Below are 27,118 nucleotides of genomic sequence, written 5' to 3' on the forward strand. Positions count from 1 at the left end.
GTCTAGAGGGTCTCAGAGACTCAGAAATATTCCTAGATGGCTCTATTGTGGTTAACCTTTTACTCTGTTTGATTTGTATATTTTAAATTCTATACTTTTTCATTTAAAAAATAGACTTTTATAGTTTTATAATGATTGGTTTTATATCTGTTATTTTTGTTTATCGTTGTACACCATACAGAGTCACTTCTTGTGAGATGGATGGTCATATAAATGTGATAAATAAACAAACTTCACTGACTCTAAACATTAAATTTGACAAGTATTTGAATATTTCTCCCCAATAAGAGTCTCTTTTTCAGAGCTCAAATAATATGTTAACTGTCTGGGATGCCTGCATGGGATCCATCAGGGGGAATCTATTATTGCTTTCACCTCAGCAAGAGAGAGGGAGGGAGGGAGGGAGGGAGGGGGAGACAGACACTCTATGATCTTAAAACAGTTGGAAAAGTTAGTTAAGGATTAACCATAAATTTTATTCTATTCTATTCTACTCTATACTCCTATCCAGGTGCAGGCTGATTATCCTTGATTCCCAGAGAAAGGAATGTTTTTATGGCTAATTTCCCACCGACTCCTTGAAATCCCCCCTTCCGTTTTCCTAGGCACTAAATGTGGCATCTCAGAAGTTCCAAAGGAAAAGATACCTTCCAGGGCTGACAAGGAGGCAATATTTTGCTTTCTGCAGACCACATTTTAACTTTAAAAAAAAACCCTTTTAGCTTTTGTTGAATTTTGGTTATGAAATTGCTCACCCCTTCTTTAAAATAAGAGTTAGCATTATGAAATAAGGATGAACATAATTTAATTCTTCAAACAGAACGACTGAGAAGTCATAACTTATTATATCCTGGCTCTTAAAACAGCTATAAATATTGAATCTTTTCATATATAGCTTTTGGAATTATTATTTATTATTATTAAATTTATTAAATTATATAGTATCTACTGTGATATGAATCATTCACATGTATATAAAATAAAATGAAATATATATTAATATAATATATATAAGGCTGTGGAGATCTGGATGAGATAAAACAAGCTTAAACTGAAACAGACAATACTGAAGGGTTTCTGTTTAGTGCCTTACAGACCTGGGGTTTTACCATTTTTGGTACTGGATGAGTTTGAACGGCCCAACATGGTGCACAAGCTGGGGTTGTTTCTGGACTCATGGCAGTTGTGACTAGGAACGTCTTTTTAAAAAGAAAGTTAATTATTGTAATCTTGAAGAAAATTCAAAATCAAATTAATAGAATTTCAGTTTATGCGATATCAAGAATGAAAGTGTATTTATATGGCTGCTCATCTTAATTTACTTCCCTTTTTAATTTAGATATATATTTTATTCAATAATTTTACCTCAGTAAGTGTACTGCTTCATCACTTATTTTATTCTATTTATTCATATTGTGTTTGTACATTTTATCTTGTGGTTTTTTTTTCTTCATGCTGGTCACTGACTAATAAATAAAAACTATAATGTAACCCATGCATCAGGAAACATATCAACAAGTGGAATCAAGAAAATATTTTGAGATTTTATATAACACATTAACGCAAACAATAAAATATCTGAACGGCTGAGAAAGAGGTAACTGAAGGATCTAACCCAGATCCTGATTATATTTTCTCAAGAAAGGCTGCTACAGAATTGGAGATGCTGGTAACGAGACGGTTTAACCTTACTGATAATTTGAAACTTGTCAATCTATAAATCCAGTCATTATTCAACTAAAGTTTCCAAAATATTCAAAACTCAAATTGCTAAGAAATGACAATTTATATGTAACATATATGGAATATTGGTCTCTTCCCAAAGAACTGTAAAGCAATCTACTTAATGCTAATTTGAAAAAGAGATTTTAACTCTTTTGGAGTTTTATGAAATGGAGTTTTATGAAAGGATAAATGAAATTTACTCTTATTTCAAACTGAAATTATAAATTATGAAGGGCAAAATTATAATTATAACTCTCCTACCGTAGAATAATCAATGTATAAATGTAATTCCTATTTTAATAATATTTTATGTTAGCATTTTCTAAGGGCTATTGACAAAGTCTCTCATCAGGTTCTGAGTAAACTTATAAGCATGAGATGAGGTTTGAAAAATGGAAAAAAGAATCAAGAAGAGAAAAGATGAACATGGGAGAATGTTTAAGAAATCCTAATGAAAAAGAATGTTTTAAAAACTTTTTTTTTACTATTCTGCTTGAACAGCTTCCTAAATAATTTAAAATAATCAGTGATAAACAGTGGAGACACCAATGAAGTGGAGAAGGCCTGAGAGAGAAAAAAAGGAGAAAAAAAATTAAATATATAAATTGGGGGGGGGGAGATGTAAATTATATATGAATTGTTTTTATTTGATTAATGTATGTCACCCAGAATCACTTCCTGTAAGAAACTTGAAATGGATTATTAAACAAAAGAAACAAACAAGCTAGAGATAAACATGAACAGAGTGGTTCTAGTTCTGCATTGCCATCATATGGCATTGGAAGGCCAATCAAAAGGGAATGCAAGCCTCAAAGTGAGGTTTGTTAATTTATTTTAAAACTTTAAACTTTGGAAGAAAAAAATATTCCCTTTGAAGCAAAACAGGTACCAACAATATTATATTTACAGCAGCAGAAACATGTAAATTATAAGTTGTTAAGAAATTGTACCATATTTTTGAAAACTATATTGCATTTTGAGTAGTACGAATGGGAGGATATGATAGAAATAATGTTTCATCTATTAAGATTTTAATTTAAGATTTTAAAGGTAATTATTTATTAGGCATAATGACTGAAATATAGCTGGATATTTTCTATTTCAAATATAATATATTCATTAAGTAAATACATGATATTGGGATAGACTAAGCATGTACTTGCCAGCATATACAATCACCAGGAAACTAATTATCCAATAGACACCCCATCTCATTTCTGTAATAATAGAAAGCTTAAAATATTTAATTTTACAATCAGTTTAACCCCTTATTGAGTATGAAACTATAATTTATCATCAGGAACTGGTTAACAAAACACAGACCAGATGAAAAACGCTAAAATAGGTTAGAAATCAATCACAATTTAACTAAAGACATGACTACTCCCTCTGCTGGCAAGGCCTCATGAGTTTAAATATTTAAGTAGTGACTAGTTTTCTTTAATTATTTATAAAGCAATCAATAAATAATGCAAACTGTTCCTTTTTCAATCTGTTGCTGGGTATTTTCACATTTCTGAACTTATTTCAGTGGAAGAATTTTTAAGAATGAAAAACAATGAAACATTCTTTTATAGCTTCTTATATTTAAACCACACAAAATGATGCATGCAGTAATTTGTATAACTAATATTCAAAATTATATATAAAGTTAAAAGCCAAAAGGCCACAATAGCACATGCAACTCAATTAAAGCATATTCTCTAAAAATTCATCCGAGTCACAAAGAAAACAGTATATACAAGCCTGGGGGAAGGGAACACAAATTTCAAACAGATGCTAACAGAAAGATGAATATAAAATAATATAACTAAACATTATTTGTTTTATGATGCAGGCTGATATGTCCAAATAAAATTATTTAATAAATATCTATTTTAGGATTCTGAACTCTGGCTAAGTCTCCAAAACAGAAGGAATCAGGTTTTTCACCCTCTGTTTTCATCTGAATCCTGGCTGAAAACAGCTATTCCAGTTTCCAGCTTTCCAGAAGACTCCATCCCAGGACTCTTTGCTTGCCATTTAGTTTTAATCTCTGAGGACTTTCTTATAGGGGCTCCACTGTGCTGAACTGGCACTTGCTTGAAGAAACGAGTTATTATTAAACTTGTAGGTCAATTGTGGCACTAACAACTCCTTGGAACCTTTCAGCCAGAGTATACAATTTGATGGTCTAATTAAATATTAATTCTAAGTGTTACATTTTGTGGCTAAGAGCTTCTATTTTCCATCATCAGTCTGGAACAGAATGAGGTTACAAGCTAATTTACCTCTCCCCCACCTTTCAAGCTTAACTATATAGGACACAAAAACACTATTAAACATCAAGCATTCTCTCATATTGAATTTCTCATGTAATTAACAGAACTGATCTAAAAAGAGATAAAAAATTAGGTAGTTAGAAAAAAAGCAAACAAAAGATTATGTAAAGTTGTAACTTTATAACATGTATTTAATTCAAGATTTATCTAATTCAATTTAAAAAACATACCACTTTCTGGTGGCTTTCAAAAGTGTATCAATTCATGTTAATTAGAAATCCTTGAAAATCCAAAAGTTTTAAAATCTTTTCAACAATCAAATTTACAGATAGTTAAATCCCAATTAAGTTCTTTTAAAGATTCACACTCTTACTTTCTTTTTATTGTCCAAATCATTTCAAAACATGTTTCCTTCTGCCTAACTAATATTAATTTCCATGCCTGAGTTACCTTAGCTTAGCAGCCAAAATATTCCATATGCCCAAACAGATGAAAATTAACCATACTGTGACAAAACATCTAACAATATAATTAACATTACAATTATCAACCTTGTTATGCCTTGCACAAACATAACAAATATTCTTACAATTCACTTATACCTTATTTCAAGTTGCATATTTATAATGAATGTAAGAATCATGCAAGTTGGAACATGCACAATGACTAATCTATTCAAATCTTTTCCCCTAAAAATGATACTGCATGTTCTAATTGATTCCCAATCATTATACTTAAAGGAGGACTTTAATTCCTGATTATGTTGTAGGTTAGGAATTTAGATAAATTTCTTAATATTTCATCTAATTGTACTATAATTTTGCATAATTAAGTTATTATCTTTTGCAGCTAGAAAAAATAATTGTCTTTTTTATGAATTTTTTTCAAGAATTTAAAAACTATCAAATATATCAATCTTTTTTTCTTAAGTCACAGCTCACAATTTGCCATTCCTTAGGTTGGTTCTTCTGAGAATTTTTAAAACCATTCCCTCTTTCAATTTTGTTTTAACATTCCTTCTAAAATTGGGAGATTTGAGCTAATTGTACTCTAGAAACATTTTTCTAGTGCAGAATAGAAAGGACTACTGTCACCACTTAGGCCACTGCTAAATAAAGCTCTATTACTTTTTTCAATATTACCACCACACCTCAAAGTGTTCCTATATGCATTTCTATATGAACTTGTGTGCATGTATTTATTCTACACTAATGTGAGGGGGTGAAAAAGCAAAAATAAGATTCCCTAATTAATGCATTTCCCTTCATTTCCCCCATGAGAATGCTTTCCAAGAGTTAGTGGATATGAGGAACAGTAAGGGACGAAGCAGAAAAAATTGCCACAAGAAAAAGCAATCACTCAAGCTCAAGAGCAAGGCCTCCCATGTCTCATTTCAACCCTTTGCCAAGGCTTTTTCCAACCTCAGGAGAAACATAGAGAGCTATATTGGAGGCATGAGTGGGAAAAGAGTAGTAAATGCTGCTCTATTCATAAAATTATGCTCATAATTAAAATAGTAAGGAGAAATAGAACAATGGATGAGCTTAGGAGGAGCTGTAGCATTATTCAATCTCTTCCAGCTTTCTATAGAGTGAATCTACTCTCATAGGAAGTATGGGTTTGCATCTCAATGATTATCAGAACATACATTTCCTACATCTAGTTTTCCACCAATTTCCACATCCATTATTCAGAAAAAAACTAATATCAGAATACATCATTCTAGTTTAATGCAGCATTTATTTCAGATGCATGCATGCAAATATACCATATAATTCTGAACTGTTTAATTAAAAAGATTAGTAAAAATATATAAGTAAGATTCATCAGGGAGTCTAATATTAAAGAGACATTTTTATTTGCTTGTCCTTGGCATAATGATATAAATATATGAAGGAAGATCATTACAATAAAATGACAAACAAGCTGACTGACACCATCATTTTTCCATAATTTTCTATAATTTAATATAAAATGATGAAAGGCTCATTCTTACTAATATTTGAAGATAAGTATATAGTGGATATAGAAAGTATACACACCCATGTTAAAATGCCAAGATTTGAAATATTTAAAAAATCAGACCAAGAGAAATCACTTCAGAATTGTTTACATCTTTAATATAACAAATAAAATATACAATTCAATTGAAAAACAACCTGAAATCTTTTAAAGGAAAATAACAATAAAAAGCTAGAATAATGTGGCTGCATAAATGTTCACACACTTTTTTATAAGTAGAGATGTGGCTACATTCAGGATTAACTAAGCACATTCAAACTGATGGTAAATAGTAGTCAGTACATAACTGCCATCAATTAAAGTGACTCTGATCAAGCCCATATAAAGTTTAGCTGTTCTAGTAGGATTTTTCTAACATTTACTCAGTTGTTTCTTACAGCAAAAGCCCTGGTCTACAAAGAGTGTACAAAGCATCAAAATGATCTTATTGTTGGAAGGTATCAGTCAGGGGAAGGATACAATTTTTTTCCCCAAGGCATTGGATATATCGTCAAACTAATGAAGACAGTCAAAGTGGAGAAAATATGGTACAATGACATTAGCAAGAACAGGATACCCCTTTAAAAAACAAGAAAACTGGTATGAGGGCTGCCAATAGCAATAGCAGTTAGACTTATATACCGCTTCATAGGGCTTTCAGCCCTCTCTAAGCGGTTTACAGAGTCAGCATATTGCCCCAACAACAATCCGGGTCCTCATTTTACCCACCTCGGAAGGATGGAAGGCTGAGTCAACCCTGAGCCGGTGAGATTTGAACAGCCGAACTGCTGAACTGCAGTCAGCTGAAGTAGCCTGCAGTGCTGCATTTAACCACTGCGCCACCTTGGCCTGCAGCAACATTAAAGGAGCTGCAAGAAATTCTGGGAGGTATTGGTTGTGTACCAAGGGTGCTTTTGGTTGTGTGCTACATGTGACAACAATATTTCAGATTCTTCATATGTCTGGGCTGTGGGGTAGGATGGCAAGGCGGAAGCATTTTCTTATCAAGCAAATCATCCAAATCTCGCTACATTTTGTACAAACCCACATGTCTGACAAAAAACATGTGGGAAAATATGTTATAGCCTGATGAGACCAAGGTTGAACTTTTTGGTCATAATTCCAAAAAGTATGTTGGGTGCAAAAATAACACTGCCTATTACCAAAACTATATTATACCCATAGTCAAGCATGGTGGTGACAGCATTATGCTTTGAGGCTGTTTTTCTTCAGCTGGAACTAAGGCTTTAGTCAAGGTAAAGGGAATTATGAACAGTTCCAACTATCAGTTAATTTGGCACAAAACCTTCAGGTCACTGCTAAAAATGTTGAAGATGAAGAGGAATTTCATCTTTTAACATTACAGCAACTCAAAGTATACTTTCAAATCAACAAAAGAGTGACTTCATCAGAAGAAGATCAAAGTTTTGGAATGGCCCAAACAGAGGCCGGCCCTGAATCCAATTGAAAATTTGTGCACTGGAAATGCCCTCTGATAGATTTGGAATGTTTTTCAAGTAGGACTGGATAAAGATTCCCAAGGCAAGATGTGTCATGAGGATAAGCTCCTACCCCAAAAGACTGAACACTGTCATAAAATCAAAAGATGCTTCAATAAAGCATTAGTTTAAGGGTGTGCATCATTATGCATCATTATTCTAATTTTTATTTCCTCACTTAAAAGATTTCAGCTGAATTGTACAGCTTATTATATTGAATGTGGGAAAAAATCTGAAGTGATTTATCTTTTTTTTTTACATCTCAAAAACCTGGCATTTTAAGAGGGCTGTGTGGACTTTCTATATCTACTGTACCATAAATCTAGCCATGTCCTTATGAAAGCTAATTATTTTAATGCTTTCTTTTGAAGGAGAAAGAGATTTTTCTGGTTGCAGCATGGAAACGATATAATGTATCAACTGCTAGATAATAAGTTATATGCTATTTATCTTTTTTTAAAAACTAGCTGTTTTGCAATATATATTTATATTAAATAAAGTTATAAGTTTAATATATTTTAATCTAATCTAATAATTATAATAAATAAAAATAAGTCACAAAAATAGAGCTGAAAATATTTTTTTTGGCATAGATTGATAATATTTTTAAATTCCATTTTCTTATGAGATAGTTTCAATAAATAAACTATGAATTTTATATGGTCAGTGCAGAAGTCAACAATGTAGAACATGATGTAAGATATTTATTGTTAAACATCTTGCAAATTGTTGTGAATATAAAGAGCCTGTCATTTATTCATGCTTGTTCTTTTCTGCCACTTCTTTTCTTCACTATACTTTTGTAAGTCACAGAAAAAGCCTCTCCCTAAAACTGAGATGTTTCAATGGGAAGGGGGAATTCCAGAAACAGTTTATATTATCAAAGCTCCACATGTTCTAAGTGCCTCTAACTGACTTCCAACTTCAAAATTTTCCTTAGGGTCCCTAATCCCCAGATGAACATCTTCCATTTATTTAATATCTAGCTCTAGATTCATTACTGTATATTTTCCTGATTAAGAAAAGACATCTGAAAGGTATGTTTGGCAGAGCTTGATATAAGAAGAAAGTATTAGTAAACAGATGCTACTTTGTTGAAAGAGATATCATACAACCTAATACAATCACTAATGTAATTTGATCTTTGTACTCTATGTTCCTCTGGTCATGATAGTTACCAATTTTCTATCTGGATTTAGTTATACTTTAACTACTTTTGTAAGCTTCTCTTTCTTTAAGAACTAATTTTGATTGTTGATGATTTGGAATATATCTTAAAACAAATGTATCAATCCATATTATACAAAGATTTTTCTTTATATTATAAACTACTTAAACTAGTAATTACTAGATTAGGTTTATAGGAGTAGAAAGTGGGAAGATACTGGATTATGTAAAGAATATACATACATTATTTTCTAAAAATTGTTTTAGAAATACTAGCAATATTTTGACTGTTAAATGTTTTTTAAAAAACCCTATGATTCTAAATTTGCTCATTTTATTCTATCTTAATTATCTGACATGACTTGTAAAGAATTTTCCTGAAAGGTAGGCTACCAAAATAATAAATCTATTACCTTTACAATACAGTACTGTACAAATAGAAGCATAGATAAAAGAGGGGAGGGAAAGGAAATTGTTTGTCTTTTAGACAAAGATCTTTTTTACATTTCTAATCCACTCACAAATCCCAGCAACAGAGTTGTGAGAAGCTGAGTAGTGAGAATGTGAGCAGCTGCTGTTATTAGAACTAAAAAGTCTGACTAGTGCCTGAGACTGAGAGACCACATGTTCGGCTGTCCTCTCATCTTGCCATCCTCACCAATTAACTATTAACACGGAGGGCTGGACACATGCTCTTGGGGGCTCTTTAACAGGCTTCTTGGAGACTGGAACAACTACACAGCAGGGCTCTGGGAACTGAGTAGTCTGTAATATAGGAAAACCTCAGACGCTTTGCTCTTCCTAATGACAGCTTGCTCTGCAATTTAAACACTCTATTAAGTTATGTCTTAACAGAGAGGAGGTCCTGGAAATTTAACTATTCCTAGAAACTCCTTAAGTTTCAGCCTATGGAATAAACAGATCACAATTATTAAAACAACTATTCCCTATTCTTAGGTCTAGAAACAGAAAGACAACATATGAGATTACAAAGCCAAATCACCAACATAGTGGAGAACAAAACAAAAACAAAACAAAATCAGAATCAAGTGATCATCTTTTGATAGAGGGGACTGGTTTCATAAAATTTGATTGTTCATTAAATTGGTAGATTCCCAAATAATCTATGTTTAGAAAAAAAAGTCTTTTGTGTCTTTTATTTGATAAAAAATAATTCCTAGAAAATAAATTATTAAAGGCACATCACAAATGCAGCACCAGCTTTCATTTTCCCTATTTCCTTATCCTTGGCCATCCCATGCAGCTGATCCAATATCATTCCTTAGAAGGCCTTTGCTTTCTGCAATGGTCATTTGAAGAAAGCAGAAAGTTCCACTGCAGGGTGGAATTACACTAATAATTATCTTTATTGAATATTCATTAATAATCATTATAAAGTACTAGAGTCGTGATGGCAAACCTATGGCACGTGTGCCACAGGTGGCTCGCAGAGTCATGTTTGGTGGCATGCCAGCTGATCTTTTGCCCTTCCGGAGGGCCGTAGGAGGCTGTTTTCGCTCTCCCCAAGCTTCAGGGAAGCCTCTGGAGGTTGAGGAGGGTGAAAAACGGTCCCAACGGGCAAACTGGAAGTTTGGAAATGATCCGTTTCTGGCTTCCGGGGGAGGTTGTTTTCGTCCTCCCCAGGCTTCAGAAAAGCCTCCGGAGCCTGGGGAGGGGTCATTTGCACATGCGTGGGGGTGTGTGTCACGCACACATGTGCAGGTGGGTGGGAAGGTTTTAATTGGTGTTGATACACCGCAAGAAAAAGGTTCACCATCACTGTACTAGAGAATGTTATAAAAAAAACCACTTTAATTTGTCTGTATGAAATAAAAAGGAAATTCAAAATTATCTGCTAAGAAAAGAAAATGGTCACAACAAAGTAGGGCAATGGCTCTCAACTTTTTCTTTTCCATGGATCCCCTTTAAATACCTTTTGTGGCCACTGACCATGGCACAGATTCCCAAGATGTAACTCAAGATTTAAATCATAACATTTCTTCAAGACTTCACAGACCTCTTATGATGACATCACACCCCCAGTGGTCCACGGACCACAAACTGAGAATCACTGAAGTAGGATATTGAATCATATTTCTCTAGCATGTTCTGATTACTAATAATCAGTATCTTGTGTATCTAACATGATTGATTATAGTAACTGGATTAAACCTACCTGGATCAGATGAGTTGGAACAGTGATGATGCAGACAGATAATGATGTTCTCAGGAGGCCACGTAGAGCATACATAAATCTGGTGAGGCTGTACAGATTTTCTGGATTTTCAGTACAACAGATATCATCACCCCATAATACTGAACCAAGGCCCTGAATTCCTATTCTCAACACATTCCTTTGTTTTTTCTATCAAGTATGAAAAAAAGAAAGGATTTTAGTGGAAACTGAAACTTCAAGATGAAAAAACTAACTTGGAGGCAATTTGTTATTTTATATGCAATGAAGAGAAAGTAACTTCTGAGTTAAGAAATATAAAAGCAAAACAAACAAATAAAAACCCTTTCCAGCTGGCCAATTTAAGCATACTAATAGTATCTAAATAAAAATAGTTTTGAGAAAAAAAACACATTTGGAATGTTTTTGGAGATACAGATACTTATTATAGGTGTCTGTCTGGTGTAATCTAAAAATGTGAATAACTGTGCTTGAAGTGACTATAAATAATTCTATCAATATATTGATTTAATAAAAAAAATGGTACTGAATATTACCTTGTGATTTGTTTCAGTTAAAAGAATAAAAGGAAGAAATTGCTTCTGGAAGTTAATTAATCCAACATTTAGTTATGGACTAGAAGACCTCCAAGATCCCTTCCAACTCTGTTAGTTTCTAATTAAATAATCAATTGTTTATTCATTTAATTATATTTGGTTTTGATTACACACATATATATACACACACAAACACACAGGCCAGCAGTGGGCTCCTGCTGTCGGGGCTGCTAGCGTGAGGTGAGTCAGTGCAAAAGAGAACCCCCCAAAATGAGACCTGGTCCCCTTTTTGGTGGCAAAAAAAATAAAAAAACAAGACCGAGTCTTATTTTGGGGGAAACATGGTATATTATATAATTATATTTGATTTTTATTACTCAATATAGGCAACCATGTAAATCTTCTAAATAAATGAACATTTATAAATAAATATTACTTATTTTGTTTTTGTCTAGACTGCCTATTTCTGTGGGTTTTAAGTGTTTTAAATTTAATCTCTTTGGATTTTGTAAACCACCTAAAGACTCCAAAAGTGCATATCATAATAAATTAATAAATTAAAATTAACTGAGTCTTTGAATCAGTTAAATATAACATAGTCTGAACAGTTACACTAGTTTTCTAGATTAACCAGTAAAGGAAAAAAGGGAACTACGACAAATGGTTTTTTTAACAAAATAAGAAACACTTTGATGTTTACCACATGGTGTATAACATAATTTTAATAATTAAAATATCTCTTTTTTTAAAAAAGGTAACCAACTAAAGTAATGAAATTATAGATTTAATTTTTCTCTTCATAATGCTAGTAGGTTTGATGTGGAATATACAGATCATGATTTTTAACCTTACTTTTTTGACAGTGTTACTGTATTGAGCACATTTCATGAAAAGGCATGATACAAAGTTAATAAATAAAATAAATTTAATAGAAGAAAACATATTCCTTATTCCCTCCCAATTTTCATTTATTTATCTTTATACACACATATGGAGAAGAGAGTTTATGCATAAATAAAATATTTCATTTTTAGTTCAATATTTTATATTGATTGTGAACCGCTAAAGGAGAACTGTTACAGTATCCTCAAAAGTGAGGTATACTGTAAATGTAATAAGTAATAAATAATACATTACAAATCTCTCTAGAGATGATTTTTTTGAAGTTGATCTTCAATCAAACATAGATAAACTTTAAAATATATTGCTGCTAGTGGGCTTTAACAGAGTTTACATGGGACAAAATGTCCAGTCGCAAGAAATTTGAAAGTTCTTTAATTCATTTGAATTGGTCTTGTCCATTTTGATTTCAAGTAAATACATATGGAAGAAATGTAGTTAAGGATTTCAGTGTAATGTTGAATTATATTCCTAAAACATGTAATTTTTCATCTCACCTTGAGTTCTGAGGCTGGGGTATGTCAAAGAAGATAATCCTATACAAGTGGAAAGAAACTCCTGAATTTAAGGAATGGAACCAGGCTAAGAGTATGTTTTCTATTTTTTAAGTTTTTTCTTCTGAAATTCAGATGACACAGTACATGGTTTAGATAAAGCTTAACAGCTGAATTAACTGAAGTATAAATATTTATATATCTAATTAAATGTGGGGAGGGGAGGTTGGTTATGTTTAGTTTATTTAATCATTAGTATATATATATATTTCTTTGTACGGAATAATCCCTATTTGACACAGATCCTTTTCTTTTTGTATTTCTTCTGTATTTCACTATTTTAGTAAACAAGATTTCAAAAACAACCCACTGCTTAATCATTAGCTTGGAGCTTGCCTACCACTTAAGTATGGCGTAACAACACTCGGGCATCTCACTTCACCACAAGTCCAAGGTATGATTGGTGTAGCATAGAAACAGCCTGAGGACCACTATTTTTATAACTTTTTTGCTCGTCTCAACATTCTTAAACCAAGAGAAGGCTACAATGGCTACATATTGGCTGTTTCCTTTTTAAATTTCAGGAAGGCTTTTAGTCATAAGTGAGCCCCTCCTCACTGTATTCATTTAATGGGTTAGTACTCTGGCTTTATTTTATTTTATTTTGAATCTGCTGTTTTGCTGCCATTTGTAATATTTTCCTGTTCTTTTACAACAGGGCTGTCAAACTCTCAGCTCTAGGTCAGATGCGTCATGTGCCGGTCACGCCCATGCCCGGTTTAGCAAAGGGAGGAAAAGCCATGGTACATCAAGTGCACGTTTGACACCCCTGTTTTACAATATCAGCATTTAGTTCTTAGTTGTCCTTAAATACTATTAAGTTTGATATAATGAATACTGTTTTCTCTTTTCTTAAAAAACTCATACAATGGCCTGCTCTTTTTACCTAAAAGTGGTTTCATCCACTTGTGATATTTAAAAATAATGAGAGACCATACTTAAATACTATTTTTATCTATTTTGCAGTATCAAGGGAAAACAAACAAACCTACCTCTTTCTCAGAAACATCTTATTTGCTACCTGCTGTCAGGATTTTCCTGTCGCTTTGGTGCAATTGCTTCTAATACTCTATGAATTTCTGCTTCCAAAGGACCTGTCATCATGTTTGGAGGAACAGCTCAACATACTGTACTAAGAGAACTGTTACAACATGCCTGTTGCTATGGCAACCAAAGCAGAGGTGCCTATCAGGGACCAATTTACTTATCCAGAAGGGCACTTCTACTTCTAAAGAAAAAATCTGCTTACCCATAAAGCTATGTATAAGCTGAGAATTAAATTAAATAGGAAAATTCTTCTTGACAAGTACAAAAATAAATAAATAAAATGAGAAAAAGAATGTAGAATTGTAAGGAGAAATTGATCAGAGGTTCAACTGCTGGTGTTTTGCATTATCATATTTCTAAGAGAATGAGATAGTAAAGTTAATCCTTTATACACTAAACATTTGTATTTTTTCCAAACCACAAATATACAGTATATAAATGAAAAATGTATCATTAAGTCTCTCATAAATTGTCATCAAAAAAACAATTGTGAAACTGTTATCAGTGCTTGGAATCAAACGTATTTGTTGCTGAATCATCCATTCAGACATTATAAAAATGTGCATCTTATATGCTTGTAAATATCTGAAGTAAGTTTAATACCTGAAAAGTGGACCCATTGTATCCTTGTTGACAAATGACTTTCTGAATAGAATGAAGCAGTCTGGTATAAGCGCATGCCTTTTTACTAAAGAGAGCCAGAATATTTTATTTAATATATTTTTTATTAGCTGAAACATTCAAACATTCAATCTTACAAATGAGATAAGAAGTAAATGTCTTTAATCAAGTTAATTAACAAATGCTCAGTGTGGCAGCATTTTAAATTCCTGTAAGCCGCCTTGATCATGCATGAATATAAATTTCTTAAAATAAAATAATAAATATAAAACAACTATTCTGGTTGTTTTTAGTCCCTGTCTTTCCAGCACTTTAGTTCATCAATGAGCCGCAGGGAGCTACTTTAATAAACCAAGTGAATCCTTGTCATTATTAATCTGACTAGGCCTATCTAAATCTACTAGACCTAGAAGATAGATGAATAGCTGATAGTTCATGTGCCTACCCCAGCCTCATTTCTGCAATTCCCACAGCACTTCCAAATTTCAGTGAAGTTATCACAATAACTCCTGGAGGATTACATATTGTATATTAGCTATGCTTGTGGAAGTACTATTCCTTTCAGACATAAAGGTGGGAACTCGCTAGATCTGAAGGGAGTTTTGAAACTCACAGGGTTTTCCGCATGCAGATCTCCTCAGCCTTTATTTTATTATTCTGGCTCCAACTGCTGTTGTTATAGAACCAGGTAGCTAAAAAATCAGGTGAAGGCAACTTGACTTTTTAATGGTTAAGATCACTGAGATGAAAAAAAAAATACAAATGACACACTTTATTAATTAATTAAATTTATATGCCTTATCTCCCTGATGAGGTGACTCTAAGTGGTTTACAGATCAGTCTGTAAATCATGTTGTCCATGAATGTTTTTCCTCACATCTCAATAGTTGTAATTCCATTAATTCAAAGCATTCATCCCCACCAAAAATGCAGCATTTAATGTAGCTTCCGGAAAGCAAATTATCCACAAGACGTATATCTCTTTCCTTTAGAACAAGTGTCTCTGCTATAATTCCTATTCCTTCCTTCCTTTCCATATATCATACTTATATACTGATACTGGATGGAAGAATCTAAAATAAAAGTATTTCCAACAATTAGACTCTGTCTATAATATGTTAATAGGGTTTTTCTCATTTTTAATTTGTTGTCTAACAGTGAGTCAACTCTTTAAAGTAGGCTATAGCAAATATTACAGTTGACTAGTAACGAAACTTAACTATATTAGTATTTTGTGGGCACAGAGAGAAAATTCTGGTGAGGTCCAAGAGTATCTATCAATAAATTAACAAGAGTAAATTATTTTCAAACCCTGGTTTTTATGCAATTAAGAGGTGTAGTCAACATATAGTGAAAATACTGGCAAACTGTGAAGTGTTTTACTTATGTTCTTGGCCAGTCAACATATTTTTATAATTAGCCTTCTTTTCTGCCCAAGAATTGTGAACTCACCATGACTTTTCATCAATATCCAAGCCTGCTTCTTCAGGAATGAAAAAACCATCCCAATTAATATTTTGGATTAGTTCTGGAGTCATTGTTTTAGATAAATCAAAGTAGTGTCCAAATTTTGAAAAGGGTATGTGGGTTACCTGTGAAAACATACAATGAATGTTATTCTCTGAATAATACATAGCACATAATATACAAATATTTTAAAGGCCAAAGTATCTAGTGACATCTAATTGTTAGGGTTCATGATGAATCTCGGTAATCAAAGCCATCTACAGGTAGTCCTTGTTTTACAACAGTTCATTTAACCACTCGGGCAATAAAGGTCGTAAAATCAGGCAAAATTCAATTAAATGTCTCATTTAATAACATACATTTTGGGCTTAATTGGGGTCATAAATTGAGGACTACCTGTACTATTGAATCTATTCAGGTTTGTAGGCATTTGTTTATGCACAGCTCTCTTGAGGTCCCACTACAGCATTTCAATTGGTTTGAGGTCTGGACTTTGACTGGGCCACTGCAACACCTTGATTCTTTCTTTTTCAGCCATTCTATTGTAGATTTGCTGATGTGTTTGGGATTATTATTGTGTTGCATGGCCCAATGTCGGCCAAGCTTTAGTTGTTGGATGGATAGTTTCACATTTGACTATAGAATACTTTGGTATATAGAAGAATTCATGGTTGACCCAATGACTGCAATGTATCCAGGTCCTGTGCCTGCAAAACAAGCCCAAATCACCACCACAGTGCTTGACAGTTGGTATGAGATGTTTCTTCTATGCTGTGTTTGGTTTTCGTGCATTATGCATTGTGCACAAAACATTTCCATTTTGGTATCATCTGTCCAAAGGACAGTATTCCAGAAGTCCTGTGATTTGTTCAGATGCAACTTTGCATATCTAATATGTGCTACCATATTCTTTTTAGAGAAAAGAGGATTTCTCCTGGGCCACCCTTCCCAACAAACCATACTTGTTCAGTCTTTTTCTAACTGTACTGTCATGAACTTTACCATTTAGCATGCTAACTGAAGCCTGAGCCTGAGATTTAACTCTTGGAATTTTTGCAGTTTATCTGAGCATTGCATGTTCTGACCTTGGGGTGAATTTGCTGGGACATCCACTCCTGGGAAGATTGGAAACTGTCTTTAATTTTTGGCACTTGTGAATAAACTTCCCAGGGGTGAAATTCAGCAGGTTTTAGAGAACCGGTAGCGGAAATTTTGAGTAGTTCAGAGAATTGGCAAATACCACCTCCGGCTGGCCCCAGAGTGGGTTGGGAATGGAGATTTTGCAATATCTTTCCCCCAGGAGTGGGGAGGGAAAGGGGATTTTGCAGTATCCTTCTCCTGGAGTGGGGTGGGAATGGAGATTTTACAGTATCCTTCCCCTGCCACGCCCACAAAGCCACGCCCACAAAATCGGTAGAAATTTATTTTGAATTTCACCACTGAATCTTCCTCACTATAGATTGATGGACTTTAAATTGTTTAGAAATGGCCTTATAACACTTCCCAAATTGACGGGCAGCAACAATTGTTGCTCTAAGATCATTGTTGATATCTTTTCTCTTTGCCATTATGTTAACACCCATCCCAATGCTGGAGACCAGAAAACTTCTAAAACTTTGGCTTTTATAGAGGTAGTCACACTTGCTGATGATAAATTGATCAAGGGCACTTGATTAGCAGCAGCTGGCTGCTACTGAGACTTCTTACCGATGGAAGCTATAAGGTTTTTCACACATAGTTTCCCCATTTTGGCTTTCTTTTTGTAAAATAAATGATGAAATGATGTCATGTGTTGCTGTTCATCTGAGGTTACATTTACCTACTTTTAAGAACAGTGAAGACTAGATGATTTTTACTATGTCCTGCTATGTAAAACCATAGAACTCAAAAAGAGGACGTATTTTCTTTTTACATAACTATATATGTATATTAATCTACAACACTGGATTTAGGACCTGGCTAGCTGAAGAATCCCCTCTCTCCCACTGTCTTTGTTAATAAGATCTGACAGAATGGGCATGCTCTAGGTCAGGGGTGTCAAACTCACGTCGTTATGGTGGTGTCATGTGACGTATCCGGACTTCCCCCCCCTTCACTAAACTGGGTGTGGGCATCGGCAGCACCTGATACATGTGGCTCATGGGCCAGGAGTTTGACAGCCCTGCTCTAGGTTCTATCTTTAAAACTGTTGCTGCTCTCAGGAGTAATATGCCTCTGTAAGTTCACATAGCCCCAACGTTGCTGTATTTTAGATAAACCTTAAAGACCTGGCTCCTTTCCTACAAGAATAATAGTCTTCTGAATGAATTATATGAATGTATAGGGTATGTGGATCCACGGGCTATCATCTTTTCCCCCCATTATTGTATTGTGCTCTAATTTGTATGAGGGCCAGAATTGTTTATGCATTGAGCAGACTTATACATTTGATTGGTAAATAAATATTTTAATTCTTTACTAATTCTTAACATTCAAGTAAGATACAACCTGAGTAATTTTATGTCCCAACTTTATAACTTAACCATCACTAACATATTTATTCCTCTTGAATCATAGATAGTAAATGAAGGCTTTCCAGTAACAATGAACTAGAATCTCCTCAACCAACTCCCCAGCTGAGGAAGGATTTCCCCAATTATCAAATGTACATGTCTATTACTATAGGATAACATTATAAAGCTGTAGATATATTGCAAAAATCACATCAACCCTGCTTCAGTGGACAGTTTACTCTTCTCAACACACATGCACTTTGCTGTTAGCTTGACAGAACCAATCACCCATTTCAAAGAGTAAGAATCGTCCCTGTAGAAGAGTAAAACCTCTCAGTGTTTCAATAAAACAGTTATAAAATTAGGCCAGAATCCTTACTCTCAAATACACAATTGCTGTTGATAATATTAAAACCTGTTATGTGATTGTTACTAAAATGGTTCTTAATCACATCTTGATATTTATATATACACAACTTCAAGTATATTTATAGGCTTCAGCTTATGTTATCTGAACAAACTTTTCTTTGCACAATGGGATTTCCTTCCCTTGTTCTCCTCTACCTGCATCTGATCTGGAACAAAAAAACAAAAAAAAGAGAAGGTGGACTTGCCTGGGTTGCTGCAGAAAGAAGGAACTGATACTGTTAAATGCTGCCTTATCTAGATATGTTATTTAAAGCATTGAGCTGATGATGTTACATAGTGTGGTAATGACACGTCTGAAAAAAAACCATCTAGGTCAGAGAGTACCAAGGAGTCCACATTTAAAACATTACATTGCTCTTCAGCCAAAATGTCTCCGTAATGACCAACAAGACTTAATCTAAAAGAAATGGGATAAAAACGAAACAAGGTTGGGAAAGACCAGAAAAGCAAACAAATGCAGAAATAAATTCTTAAAATAGTAGCATGTACAAGAAATAAAAAAGAAAATTGAAACTAGTCTTTCAGAGAAATTGAAAGAAAAGGCTCCCCTTCCAACACAGTCTGTTGGAATATCACACCTTTATAAAAGTGCTTGATTATTCCCAGTATAATAGGGGATATGTATACTCATAACAGAATTAAGAATGCACTTTTGCTTTGTAATGTATTATATTTTAATTTGTAAAATGAATTGCAAAGCAGTACATGTTATGAACAATATTCAGATTTCTCTTTTAAGAATTAGTGAGATATCCCATTGAAGAGATATATTAATGGAATTTCTAAGGAACCCTCCACTACACATCTTGTATTCTTATACTAATATTTTTCTAACAAATGGGAACAATGATGGCTATTACCTTACACATAACGTGAAAAAAGTTTCCGTTAATTAATTAGCAGTTTCTTCATATGATTATAATTTTTTAAAAGGTTGATATTGTACAGAATAATAATAAACAGTTATAGTAGCTTTCGCTTTAAATTAAAGAGGTTTGGAGTGTGGGAGGGGAAAGAGTATAGGGTTTGACAGAGTTTAGTATTTTACAATATTGCTTATTCGGCATATGTCTTTTAATTTCTCCCACCTACTGTGTGTGGGGTGGATAGGAAGGTTATTCATATATAAAGAACACCAAATATTTGTATAATTAATTTTGGAAATCCTGTTTGTGTTAAATACTTACATTTGTTATGGATTTTAAAAAATAGCAAATAAAAATTGAAAATTGTATTTTTAAAATCAGAATAACTGAAGAAGCTAATTATTGCTTAATTAAAAGAATATAAAACTTAGTATTTTTAAAAAAGACAAATATAATCATAAAATTATTTTTAAATTTACTATTCGTATTTTAGGACAGAGTATTAGATATTAAAAATTACTTGAATACCATAGTAGATGTTTTTTTATTTTTAGCTATTATAGTAAATATGGTCATATGATAGACCAATTCTAAATACTAAGCAAACTAAAACCAAATATGTGCCTCCTGAAAAATAAATCACAAGTTCCAATTTATTTAGTTTTCGACTTCTCAAAGCAATTTAAACAAGGGCTGTTCTTTGCCCTATAATCTATTCTTTATCCGGATTACTGATAGAATGTTTTTACTGCAATCTCTGCCAGAGCTCATCTTTTTATTGTGTAAGCCCAAACCCCCTTAATGTTTTAGAAAGGCCTTGACTAACTGAACTTTGATCTGATGTCTTCATTGAGAAAAGCTCCAGGTTGCCCATTTCAGATGCAAATCCTTACTGAGGCCCAAGAGAATTCAGTAAGAACAGCAAAAAAGAAGAAACAAGAATTTTCCAGGATCCTCTTTGAGAATCCTGGGGAACACTGGTGTCCCTAATCCATACAATTGCATGGATTAAGGTAGGTGATAACCTTTCTTGATTTTAAAGAATGAGCACAGTGCCTACAACTGCATGGAGACCTAGGATTTGGCTGCAATAAAACACTAGGTAATAAAAGCCTGTCTATGTTAGAAGCCAATGAATAGACTTCAATGTACCACATTCCCAAAACTAGTGGGGAAGCTTGCAAAAAGCCCACCTGAATCAAGTAAGCATGAATAATCTTTCTTAGTGGCAGCATGACCACAGAGGCTGCAAAAAAGGAAGAAAATACATTTCTTTTAAGTGTAAGATAATTTAGTTTAAGAATAAATAGGGTTTTATCAACTACCATGCACAAGGAGAAATAAACTACAACACCAAGGAACAGAATATGCCTTTGTAGTCCTGCCTGCTATTAATGTTTCTGATTGCAATACTAATGTGCTAGAAATACTCAGTTTTAGGATGAATCAAGGCATAAAATTGATTTCATGCTGTGACAGTTTATATATTGCCCTAAGAATATAAGAGGTTCATTCATTAAAAAGGGGGGGAAGAAAAGAGATAAAGTGGCACGTGAAAACTGTGCTTGTTATAAACATATCAATCTTTTAAACTTGAATTTCACATGTTTAGCCAATTATAGAAAATAGCTAAACTGCCTCCCAAATTTTTTGACTTTGCAGCTCAAACTGTGTATATGCAACAAGAATTGTTAAATTACAATTAAGAAATCCTGTTTAAAGCTTTAAAGGGTTTAAACTTTAAAGCAACAGGAGATAATAATATTACTAGGAGAAATTTCCTCACCAGTACCTTCGATCATCACTATATGTCACATACTATTTAATTGTCCCAAATGATCTCTTAGGGAAGAAGATAACAATAGCAGAGTTGGAAGGGACTTTCAAGGTCTTCTAGTCCAACTCAAGTAGGACTACTGCTCAAGTAGGAGACTCTATAACATTTCAGATAAATGACTACCCAACCTCTAGTGATAGAGCACCCACAACCTCTGGAGGCATGCCGTTCTACTGATTAATAGATCTCAGTATTGGGAAATTTCTCCTTAGTTCTAGGTTGAATCTCTCTTTGATAAGTTTCCATCCATTTCTTCTTGTCCTGCCTTCAGATACTTTGGAGAATAGGTTGACTCCCTCTTCCTTGTGATAGCCCCTCAGTTATTGGGAAACTGTTATTATGTCACTTCTAGTTGTTCTCGTCAATAGACTGAGTTCCTGTAACCGTTTTTTATATGACTTAGCTTCAATTTCCCAGACATCTCTTTCTAGAGTCTCAATATCTTTTGTATATAGTGGTGACCAAAACTGGATGCAGTTATTTCAAAACATTATAAAGCGGTACCAACACATCATGTGATCTTGATTCTATCCCTCTGTTGATATAGCCTAAGACTGTGTTGGCTTTTTTGGCAGCTGCAACACACTACTGGGTCATATCTAAGTAGCTGTTCACTAGGTTCATTCAAGTTCTCTTAAAATAATAAAACTATGTAAAACTATCCAAATTATTTTATCAGTGATGCTTATTTATAAATATGACAGAGATGTTGATGATTTAATCATTTTTAACTAAGCAAAAAATGAACAGGAGAGCAAAAAGGGACTTAGAACACACAATTTCTCCCAGATATAGTGTGATGAGCAGGTACAATCAGAGGCAGGCAGTAATTCATAGAACCTGGCTCTGTGCCATATTGGGCTTTATAGATAAATTGCACCAGAAATTTGTTGGAAGCCAGTATAGCTCATAAAGCAATGAAGTTACATGTAATATGTTCAAAACTGCCTAGCTCTGGCTGTCTCACTTCTGTATGTTCTTCAAGGGCAGATGCATGTGGGGTGTACTATAAACATCCAAAGAGGAGGTAACTGAAATATAAGTGATCTGATCTAAAATTGTGATGATCTAAAACAGTTTACAAAAAAACGGATTTGTGCAAAATTCTCTTAAGCTATAGCTGGCACTTGCTCAGAATTCAAGCAGGAATTCTGAGACCAAAAGGATCCCCCAAATGTCCATCAATTTTGTCTGAGGTAATGCTACTTCATTCAAAGTGAAAAATCATTAGATACCGGGAGTCCAAATCCCATAGCCACTCATGTGTTGCTAAGGCTAAGCTAAAGGCTACTGTTCTCTATTCAGATCCCACTGTCTCTAACAGTGGGAAAGAACCTTGACAGCAGTACTTGGTTGGCAGGGTAGAGAAGTGTAATTGAGTATCATCAGCATATTGATGCTATTTTATCCTATTTTGAAAGATGATCTTGCTCAGCAGTATAATGTTGATGTTGAACACTGAATGAGAAGGCAATTCAACCCAGAGGCAAAATTCAGAATAGCGGTTTAGGGCTAGATTTTTTTCTCTCCAAAAGAATGTCTGTAACCAGCTCCAAAGGAAGGAGACGTGGGTAGTTCCCACACCCAAGCTCCTAGCTCAGTCCAGAAAACCCCCATAGTTTGGGGGTATCAAAAGACAATGAAAGGTTAAGGAGGCCAGGATGGATGTAGCCATGTAATGTTACAATAATCAGATAAACTTGCTAGAAGTCAAAATAGGTAGAAAATGGTAATGCAACACCTATCCACTCTAGACGACTTCAAATCATTGGGACCTGACAGATTACATCCCGGAGTTCTGAAGAAGCTGACAGACATGATCTCAGAACCACTGAACCATATGTTCCAAAGATTTCTGCATGTTTCAAAGCACTGGGCAACTACCAGAGGACTGCTAAAGAGTTGATGTAGTTGCCATCTTCAGAAAAAGAAAAAAAATAATAATCCAGAAACTACAAACTAATCAGCCTGACATCAATACCTGAAAAAAAATAACCAAGCAATGGATCTGCAAACAACTAGAAACAAGCAAAGCTGTTACTAGAAGCCAATATGAGCTTGTCAAAAATTCTTTGACAAAGTGAAATGCTGTGGACTTAGTATACTTGGACTTCAGTAAGGCATTTGACAAAATGGATCACAACCTACTGTTTGTAAGATAGAAAAATGTGGGATAGACATCACCATCAGATGGATTCATAACTGTTTGACTAACTGTACTCAATGTATAGTCCTCAATGGAACTACTTCTACATGGAGGAAAGCATGCAGGGGAGTACCCCTAGGTTCTATGTCAGGCCCAGTATTCTTCAACATTTTATAAATGCTTTAGGATAAAAGGGGAATTCGTCAAATTTGCAGACAACACCAAGCTATGGAGAATAGCCAACACTTTAGAAAATAGGTTTAGGATACAGGAGGATATTAACAGATTTGAATACCAGGTCCTATCCAACAAAATACAATTTGGTGGTACAAATGTAAGGTTTACACTTAGGCAAGAAAAATCCAAATGCACAGGTATAGAATAGTAGTACCTGTCTCAACAGGAATAACTGTGAGAGGCTATCTAGGATTCTTAACGGACAATCACTTAAATATAAACCAACTGCATGCTGCTGCAGCCAAAAAAGCAAATGCAGTCCTACATTGCATCAATAGAGGGATAGAATCAAAATCCCATGAAATGTTAGTACCGCTTTATACTGCCTTGGTAAGACAAACTTGGAATACTGTGTCCAATTTTGCTTACCAAAATACAAAAATAATATCGAGACTCTAGAAAGAGTGCAGAGGAGGGCAACAAATATATTAGGGGTTTGAGGTAAAACATATGAGGAATGGTTGCAAGACTTGGGTATATCTAGTCTAACGAAGAGAGATATAGGGGTAACATGATAGCGGTCTTCCAATATCTGAGGGTTATTAGGCTATTAGAAGGCAGATTAAAAAGTAATGGATGGAAACTTTTCGAAGAGAGATCAAACCTAGAACTAAGGAGAAATTTCTTGACAGTGAGAACTATTAATCAGTGGAATGGCTTACCTCCAGAAGTTGTGGCTGTTCTATCACTAGAGATTTTTAAGGATTGGATAACATTTGTCTGAAATTTCATAGGTCTCCTGCTTGAGTAGGGGGTTGGACTACAAGACCTCCAAGGTCCCTTACAACTTTGTTATTCTGTTTCCTCCAAGACACTTTGGAACTGAAGGCCAACTTCACGAAAAGGATAAACCACAATGTCTTTAAGAGTTGGGGGAACTACCCTCAAAGAAGCATTTACCACTGCAGTACCTCTAATCAAGGATAATAACATTGATTATCTGTGATTCTCTCATTATATTTGTTTTAAATGCTAACTGTATTTGGTGTTATTTTGTATTGGAGTAATGACAGTTATTGGCTCTACAAAATAGTCTTTGAACTTTGTCCTATAAGATGATCAGAGGATGCAGGGGAAGTGATGCTGCTTCAACAAAATGTAGTAGAAGACGGTGACAGGAAGCTGGACACCAATAAAAAGTAGTCTACAAAATATATGCAAACCAAACAAAAACAAACATAGACATAAGGATTTGTGTGTACAAAGTGTTTTTGTATGTCTGTGTGTCTACCTGTAACAAAGAAAGACCAAAGAAAAGGCCAAATCAAATACAATACATTGAATTGAATTATCACTACCTTAATGTTTCCAACTGTCTTTCAGTTCAAGTTTTTGATCTTGAAGCATTCGGGACAAATTAAAATAGTGCTCCAATCACTTAGCATTATATTTTGCCATAGACTAACATATATACAAAAAATAATTAATTCAAAAGGATGCAAAACATTCAAATTTGCCCATTTTGGCTGCTCTTTATGCATCTAAAAAACAATATAATTTAGAGTGATTAAATATGGATGGAAACTGGAATAGTAAGAAAAGGAATAGATACTAGGCCAGAGATACACACCACTTTCACATATGCATTTTTACATTGGTATGCAACTTTGTAACTCATAGAGCATTGCCCTTAAGAATTTCATTGATCTTTGGGAGTAATGTAGGCTATGGAAAGAAGGGTTTTAAAAAGGTCTTGCTTGAAGTTTTTATTCTAGCTGAATAAGGTGAAAAGGTTGAAACAGCTAGAGAATGAGAGGAAAAAAGAGGATGGAAAAACAATGTTATAAAGTAATGTACATTCAGAGATAAGGCCTGCAAGGTCATTTGGGAACTGCAATTAATTTGCTATTTAATCTTCCAGACAGAGGTTCATGAGTAAACGCTAGGATTGTACCCATCAAAAGCCTTCATATTAATAATGCAGAGATTATATAATTGTCCTTACAGGCTGTTTTTGACGTTTTACCATGTACAGATCATTTCTTTGATAGAAAAGCATAGTCAACTTTGTGCAGCCTCATAGAACATTAAACATGCCAAGTCATATAAAACTACTTTGTCTTATTTCAATTTTATTTTTTAGAATAAAACTGAATCTTATTTATATCAGTATAATAAAACCAATAAAGCAAAATGGGAAGTTTATAGGAGAGTGCTGCATTAATATATATTCTTTAGTTTAAATATTTGATTATGATTTTTTTTGTAAAACTCTGTTATGTTTTAAGAGAATAATTAAATCCTGACTCTTTATGGAAACCCTGGAGGGGAGCCAGTATAAATGAAATTATTTGGTCATTTCTGCATTGCTGCTACAAAGCTTCATTTTAAATGTTCGAAAATACAAACTTTTAGTGAAAACTTTATTTCCTTCTTGCTATTCTCAGTGCCTAATGTGTAACTCTTGCCATTTCTAGGTCACTATCAGAGATGCCCCTTCTACATCAGGGAAAGAACAACAACAACAAATCCATAGTTGGGAATGAGGAAAGTATTATTAATGAGCACCCTAAGAACTACAGTTAGAGTCATGCTCTCTAACTAAAAACACTCATCTTATACAAAATATTCATTCTTTACACATACTGTATGTCTTATGATTCAATCCTCATTCATTTTATTTATGACTAAATTACCTAAACACACTATTTTTTTAAAAAAAAATGTCATTTTGTATTCAGCATCTTCATTTGTTACTCTTTAATTATTAAATGTACCTCCCCTAGCTTTACCTCACATACTTCTTGAATATCCCATGGCACTAGAATACAATTTATTTCTGTTTCTCCTCACAAATATTCCAACTTCTTTATAATAAAGAGGGCAGAAACATGCTCTTATAGAGTTTTGCTTTTTTTAACAACTATTTTTCTTGCAACAGATCATCCTACACAGTGATGGGTTCTGGATACCGTTGCAACTGGTACGCTGCAATGGGGCCCGTTAACCACCACACGTACTTACCGCCCGCGACGTTCCAGCTGCTCAGCAGAGCGTCATGCAGGTGCCCTACGCTCCGTGCATGTGTGCAAAAGCACCGATCGGCTCAAATAGCGGTAAGGAGAGTGGGCGGGTGGGCGGACCCTCTGGAGCATCATACCAGGACGGTACCTCCCAGCAGGGACCGGTACGCACACAC

General features: G+C 34.1%; 1 protein-coding gene across 4 annotated transcripts in view; it reads right to left on the reverse strand.

Moving 5' to 3' along the window:
* The window catches only part of ELP4 (elongator acetyltransferase complex subunit 4), a 135,736-nt gene that overhangs the window by 64,375 nt on the left and 44,243 nt on the right, over positions 1 to 27,118 (reverse strand). For all 4 annotated transcript variants that reach the window (XM_087718719.1, XM_087718712.1, XM_014071894.2 and 1 more), the window contains exons 5-7: positions 15,958 to 16,097; positions 14,488 to 14,572; positions 10,830 to 11,018 (exon numbers count right to left, since the gene is read on the reverse strand). In XM_087718719.1, the coding sequence (XP_087574845.1) occupies positions 10,830 to 11,018; positions 14,488 to 14,572; positions 15,958 to 16,097 (414 nt within the window). The remainder of the gene's footprint in view (positions 1 to 10,829; positions 11,019 to 14,487; positions 14,573 to 15,957; positions 16,098 to 27,118) is intronic.

Source organism: Thamnophis sirtalis, unplaced genomic scaffold (genome assembly GCF_051295495.1).
Source record: "Thamnophis sirtalis isolate CommonGarterSnake01/CBP01778 unplaced genomic scaffold, rThaSir2_p1.2 scaffold_1, whole genome shotgun sequence".
Taxonomy (NCBI): Eukaryota; Metazoa; Chordata; class Lepidosauria; order Squamata; family Natricidae; genus Thamnophis; species Thamnophis sirtalis.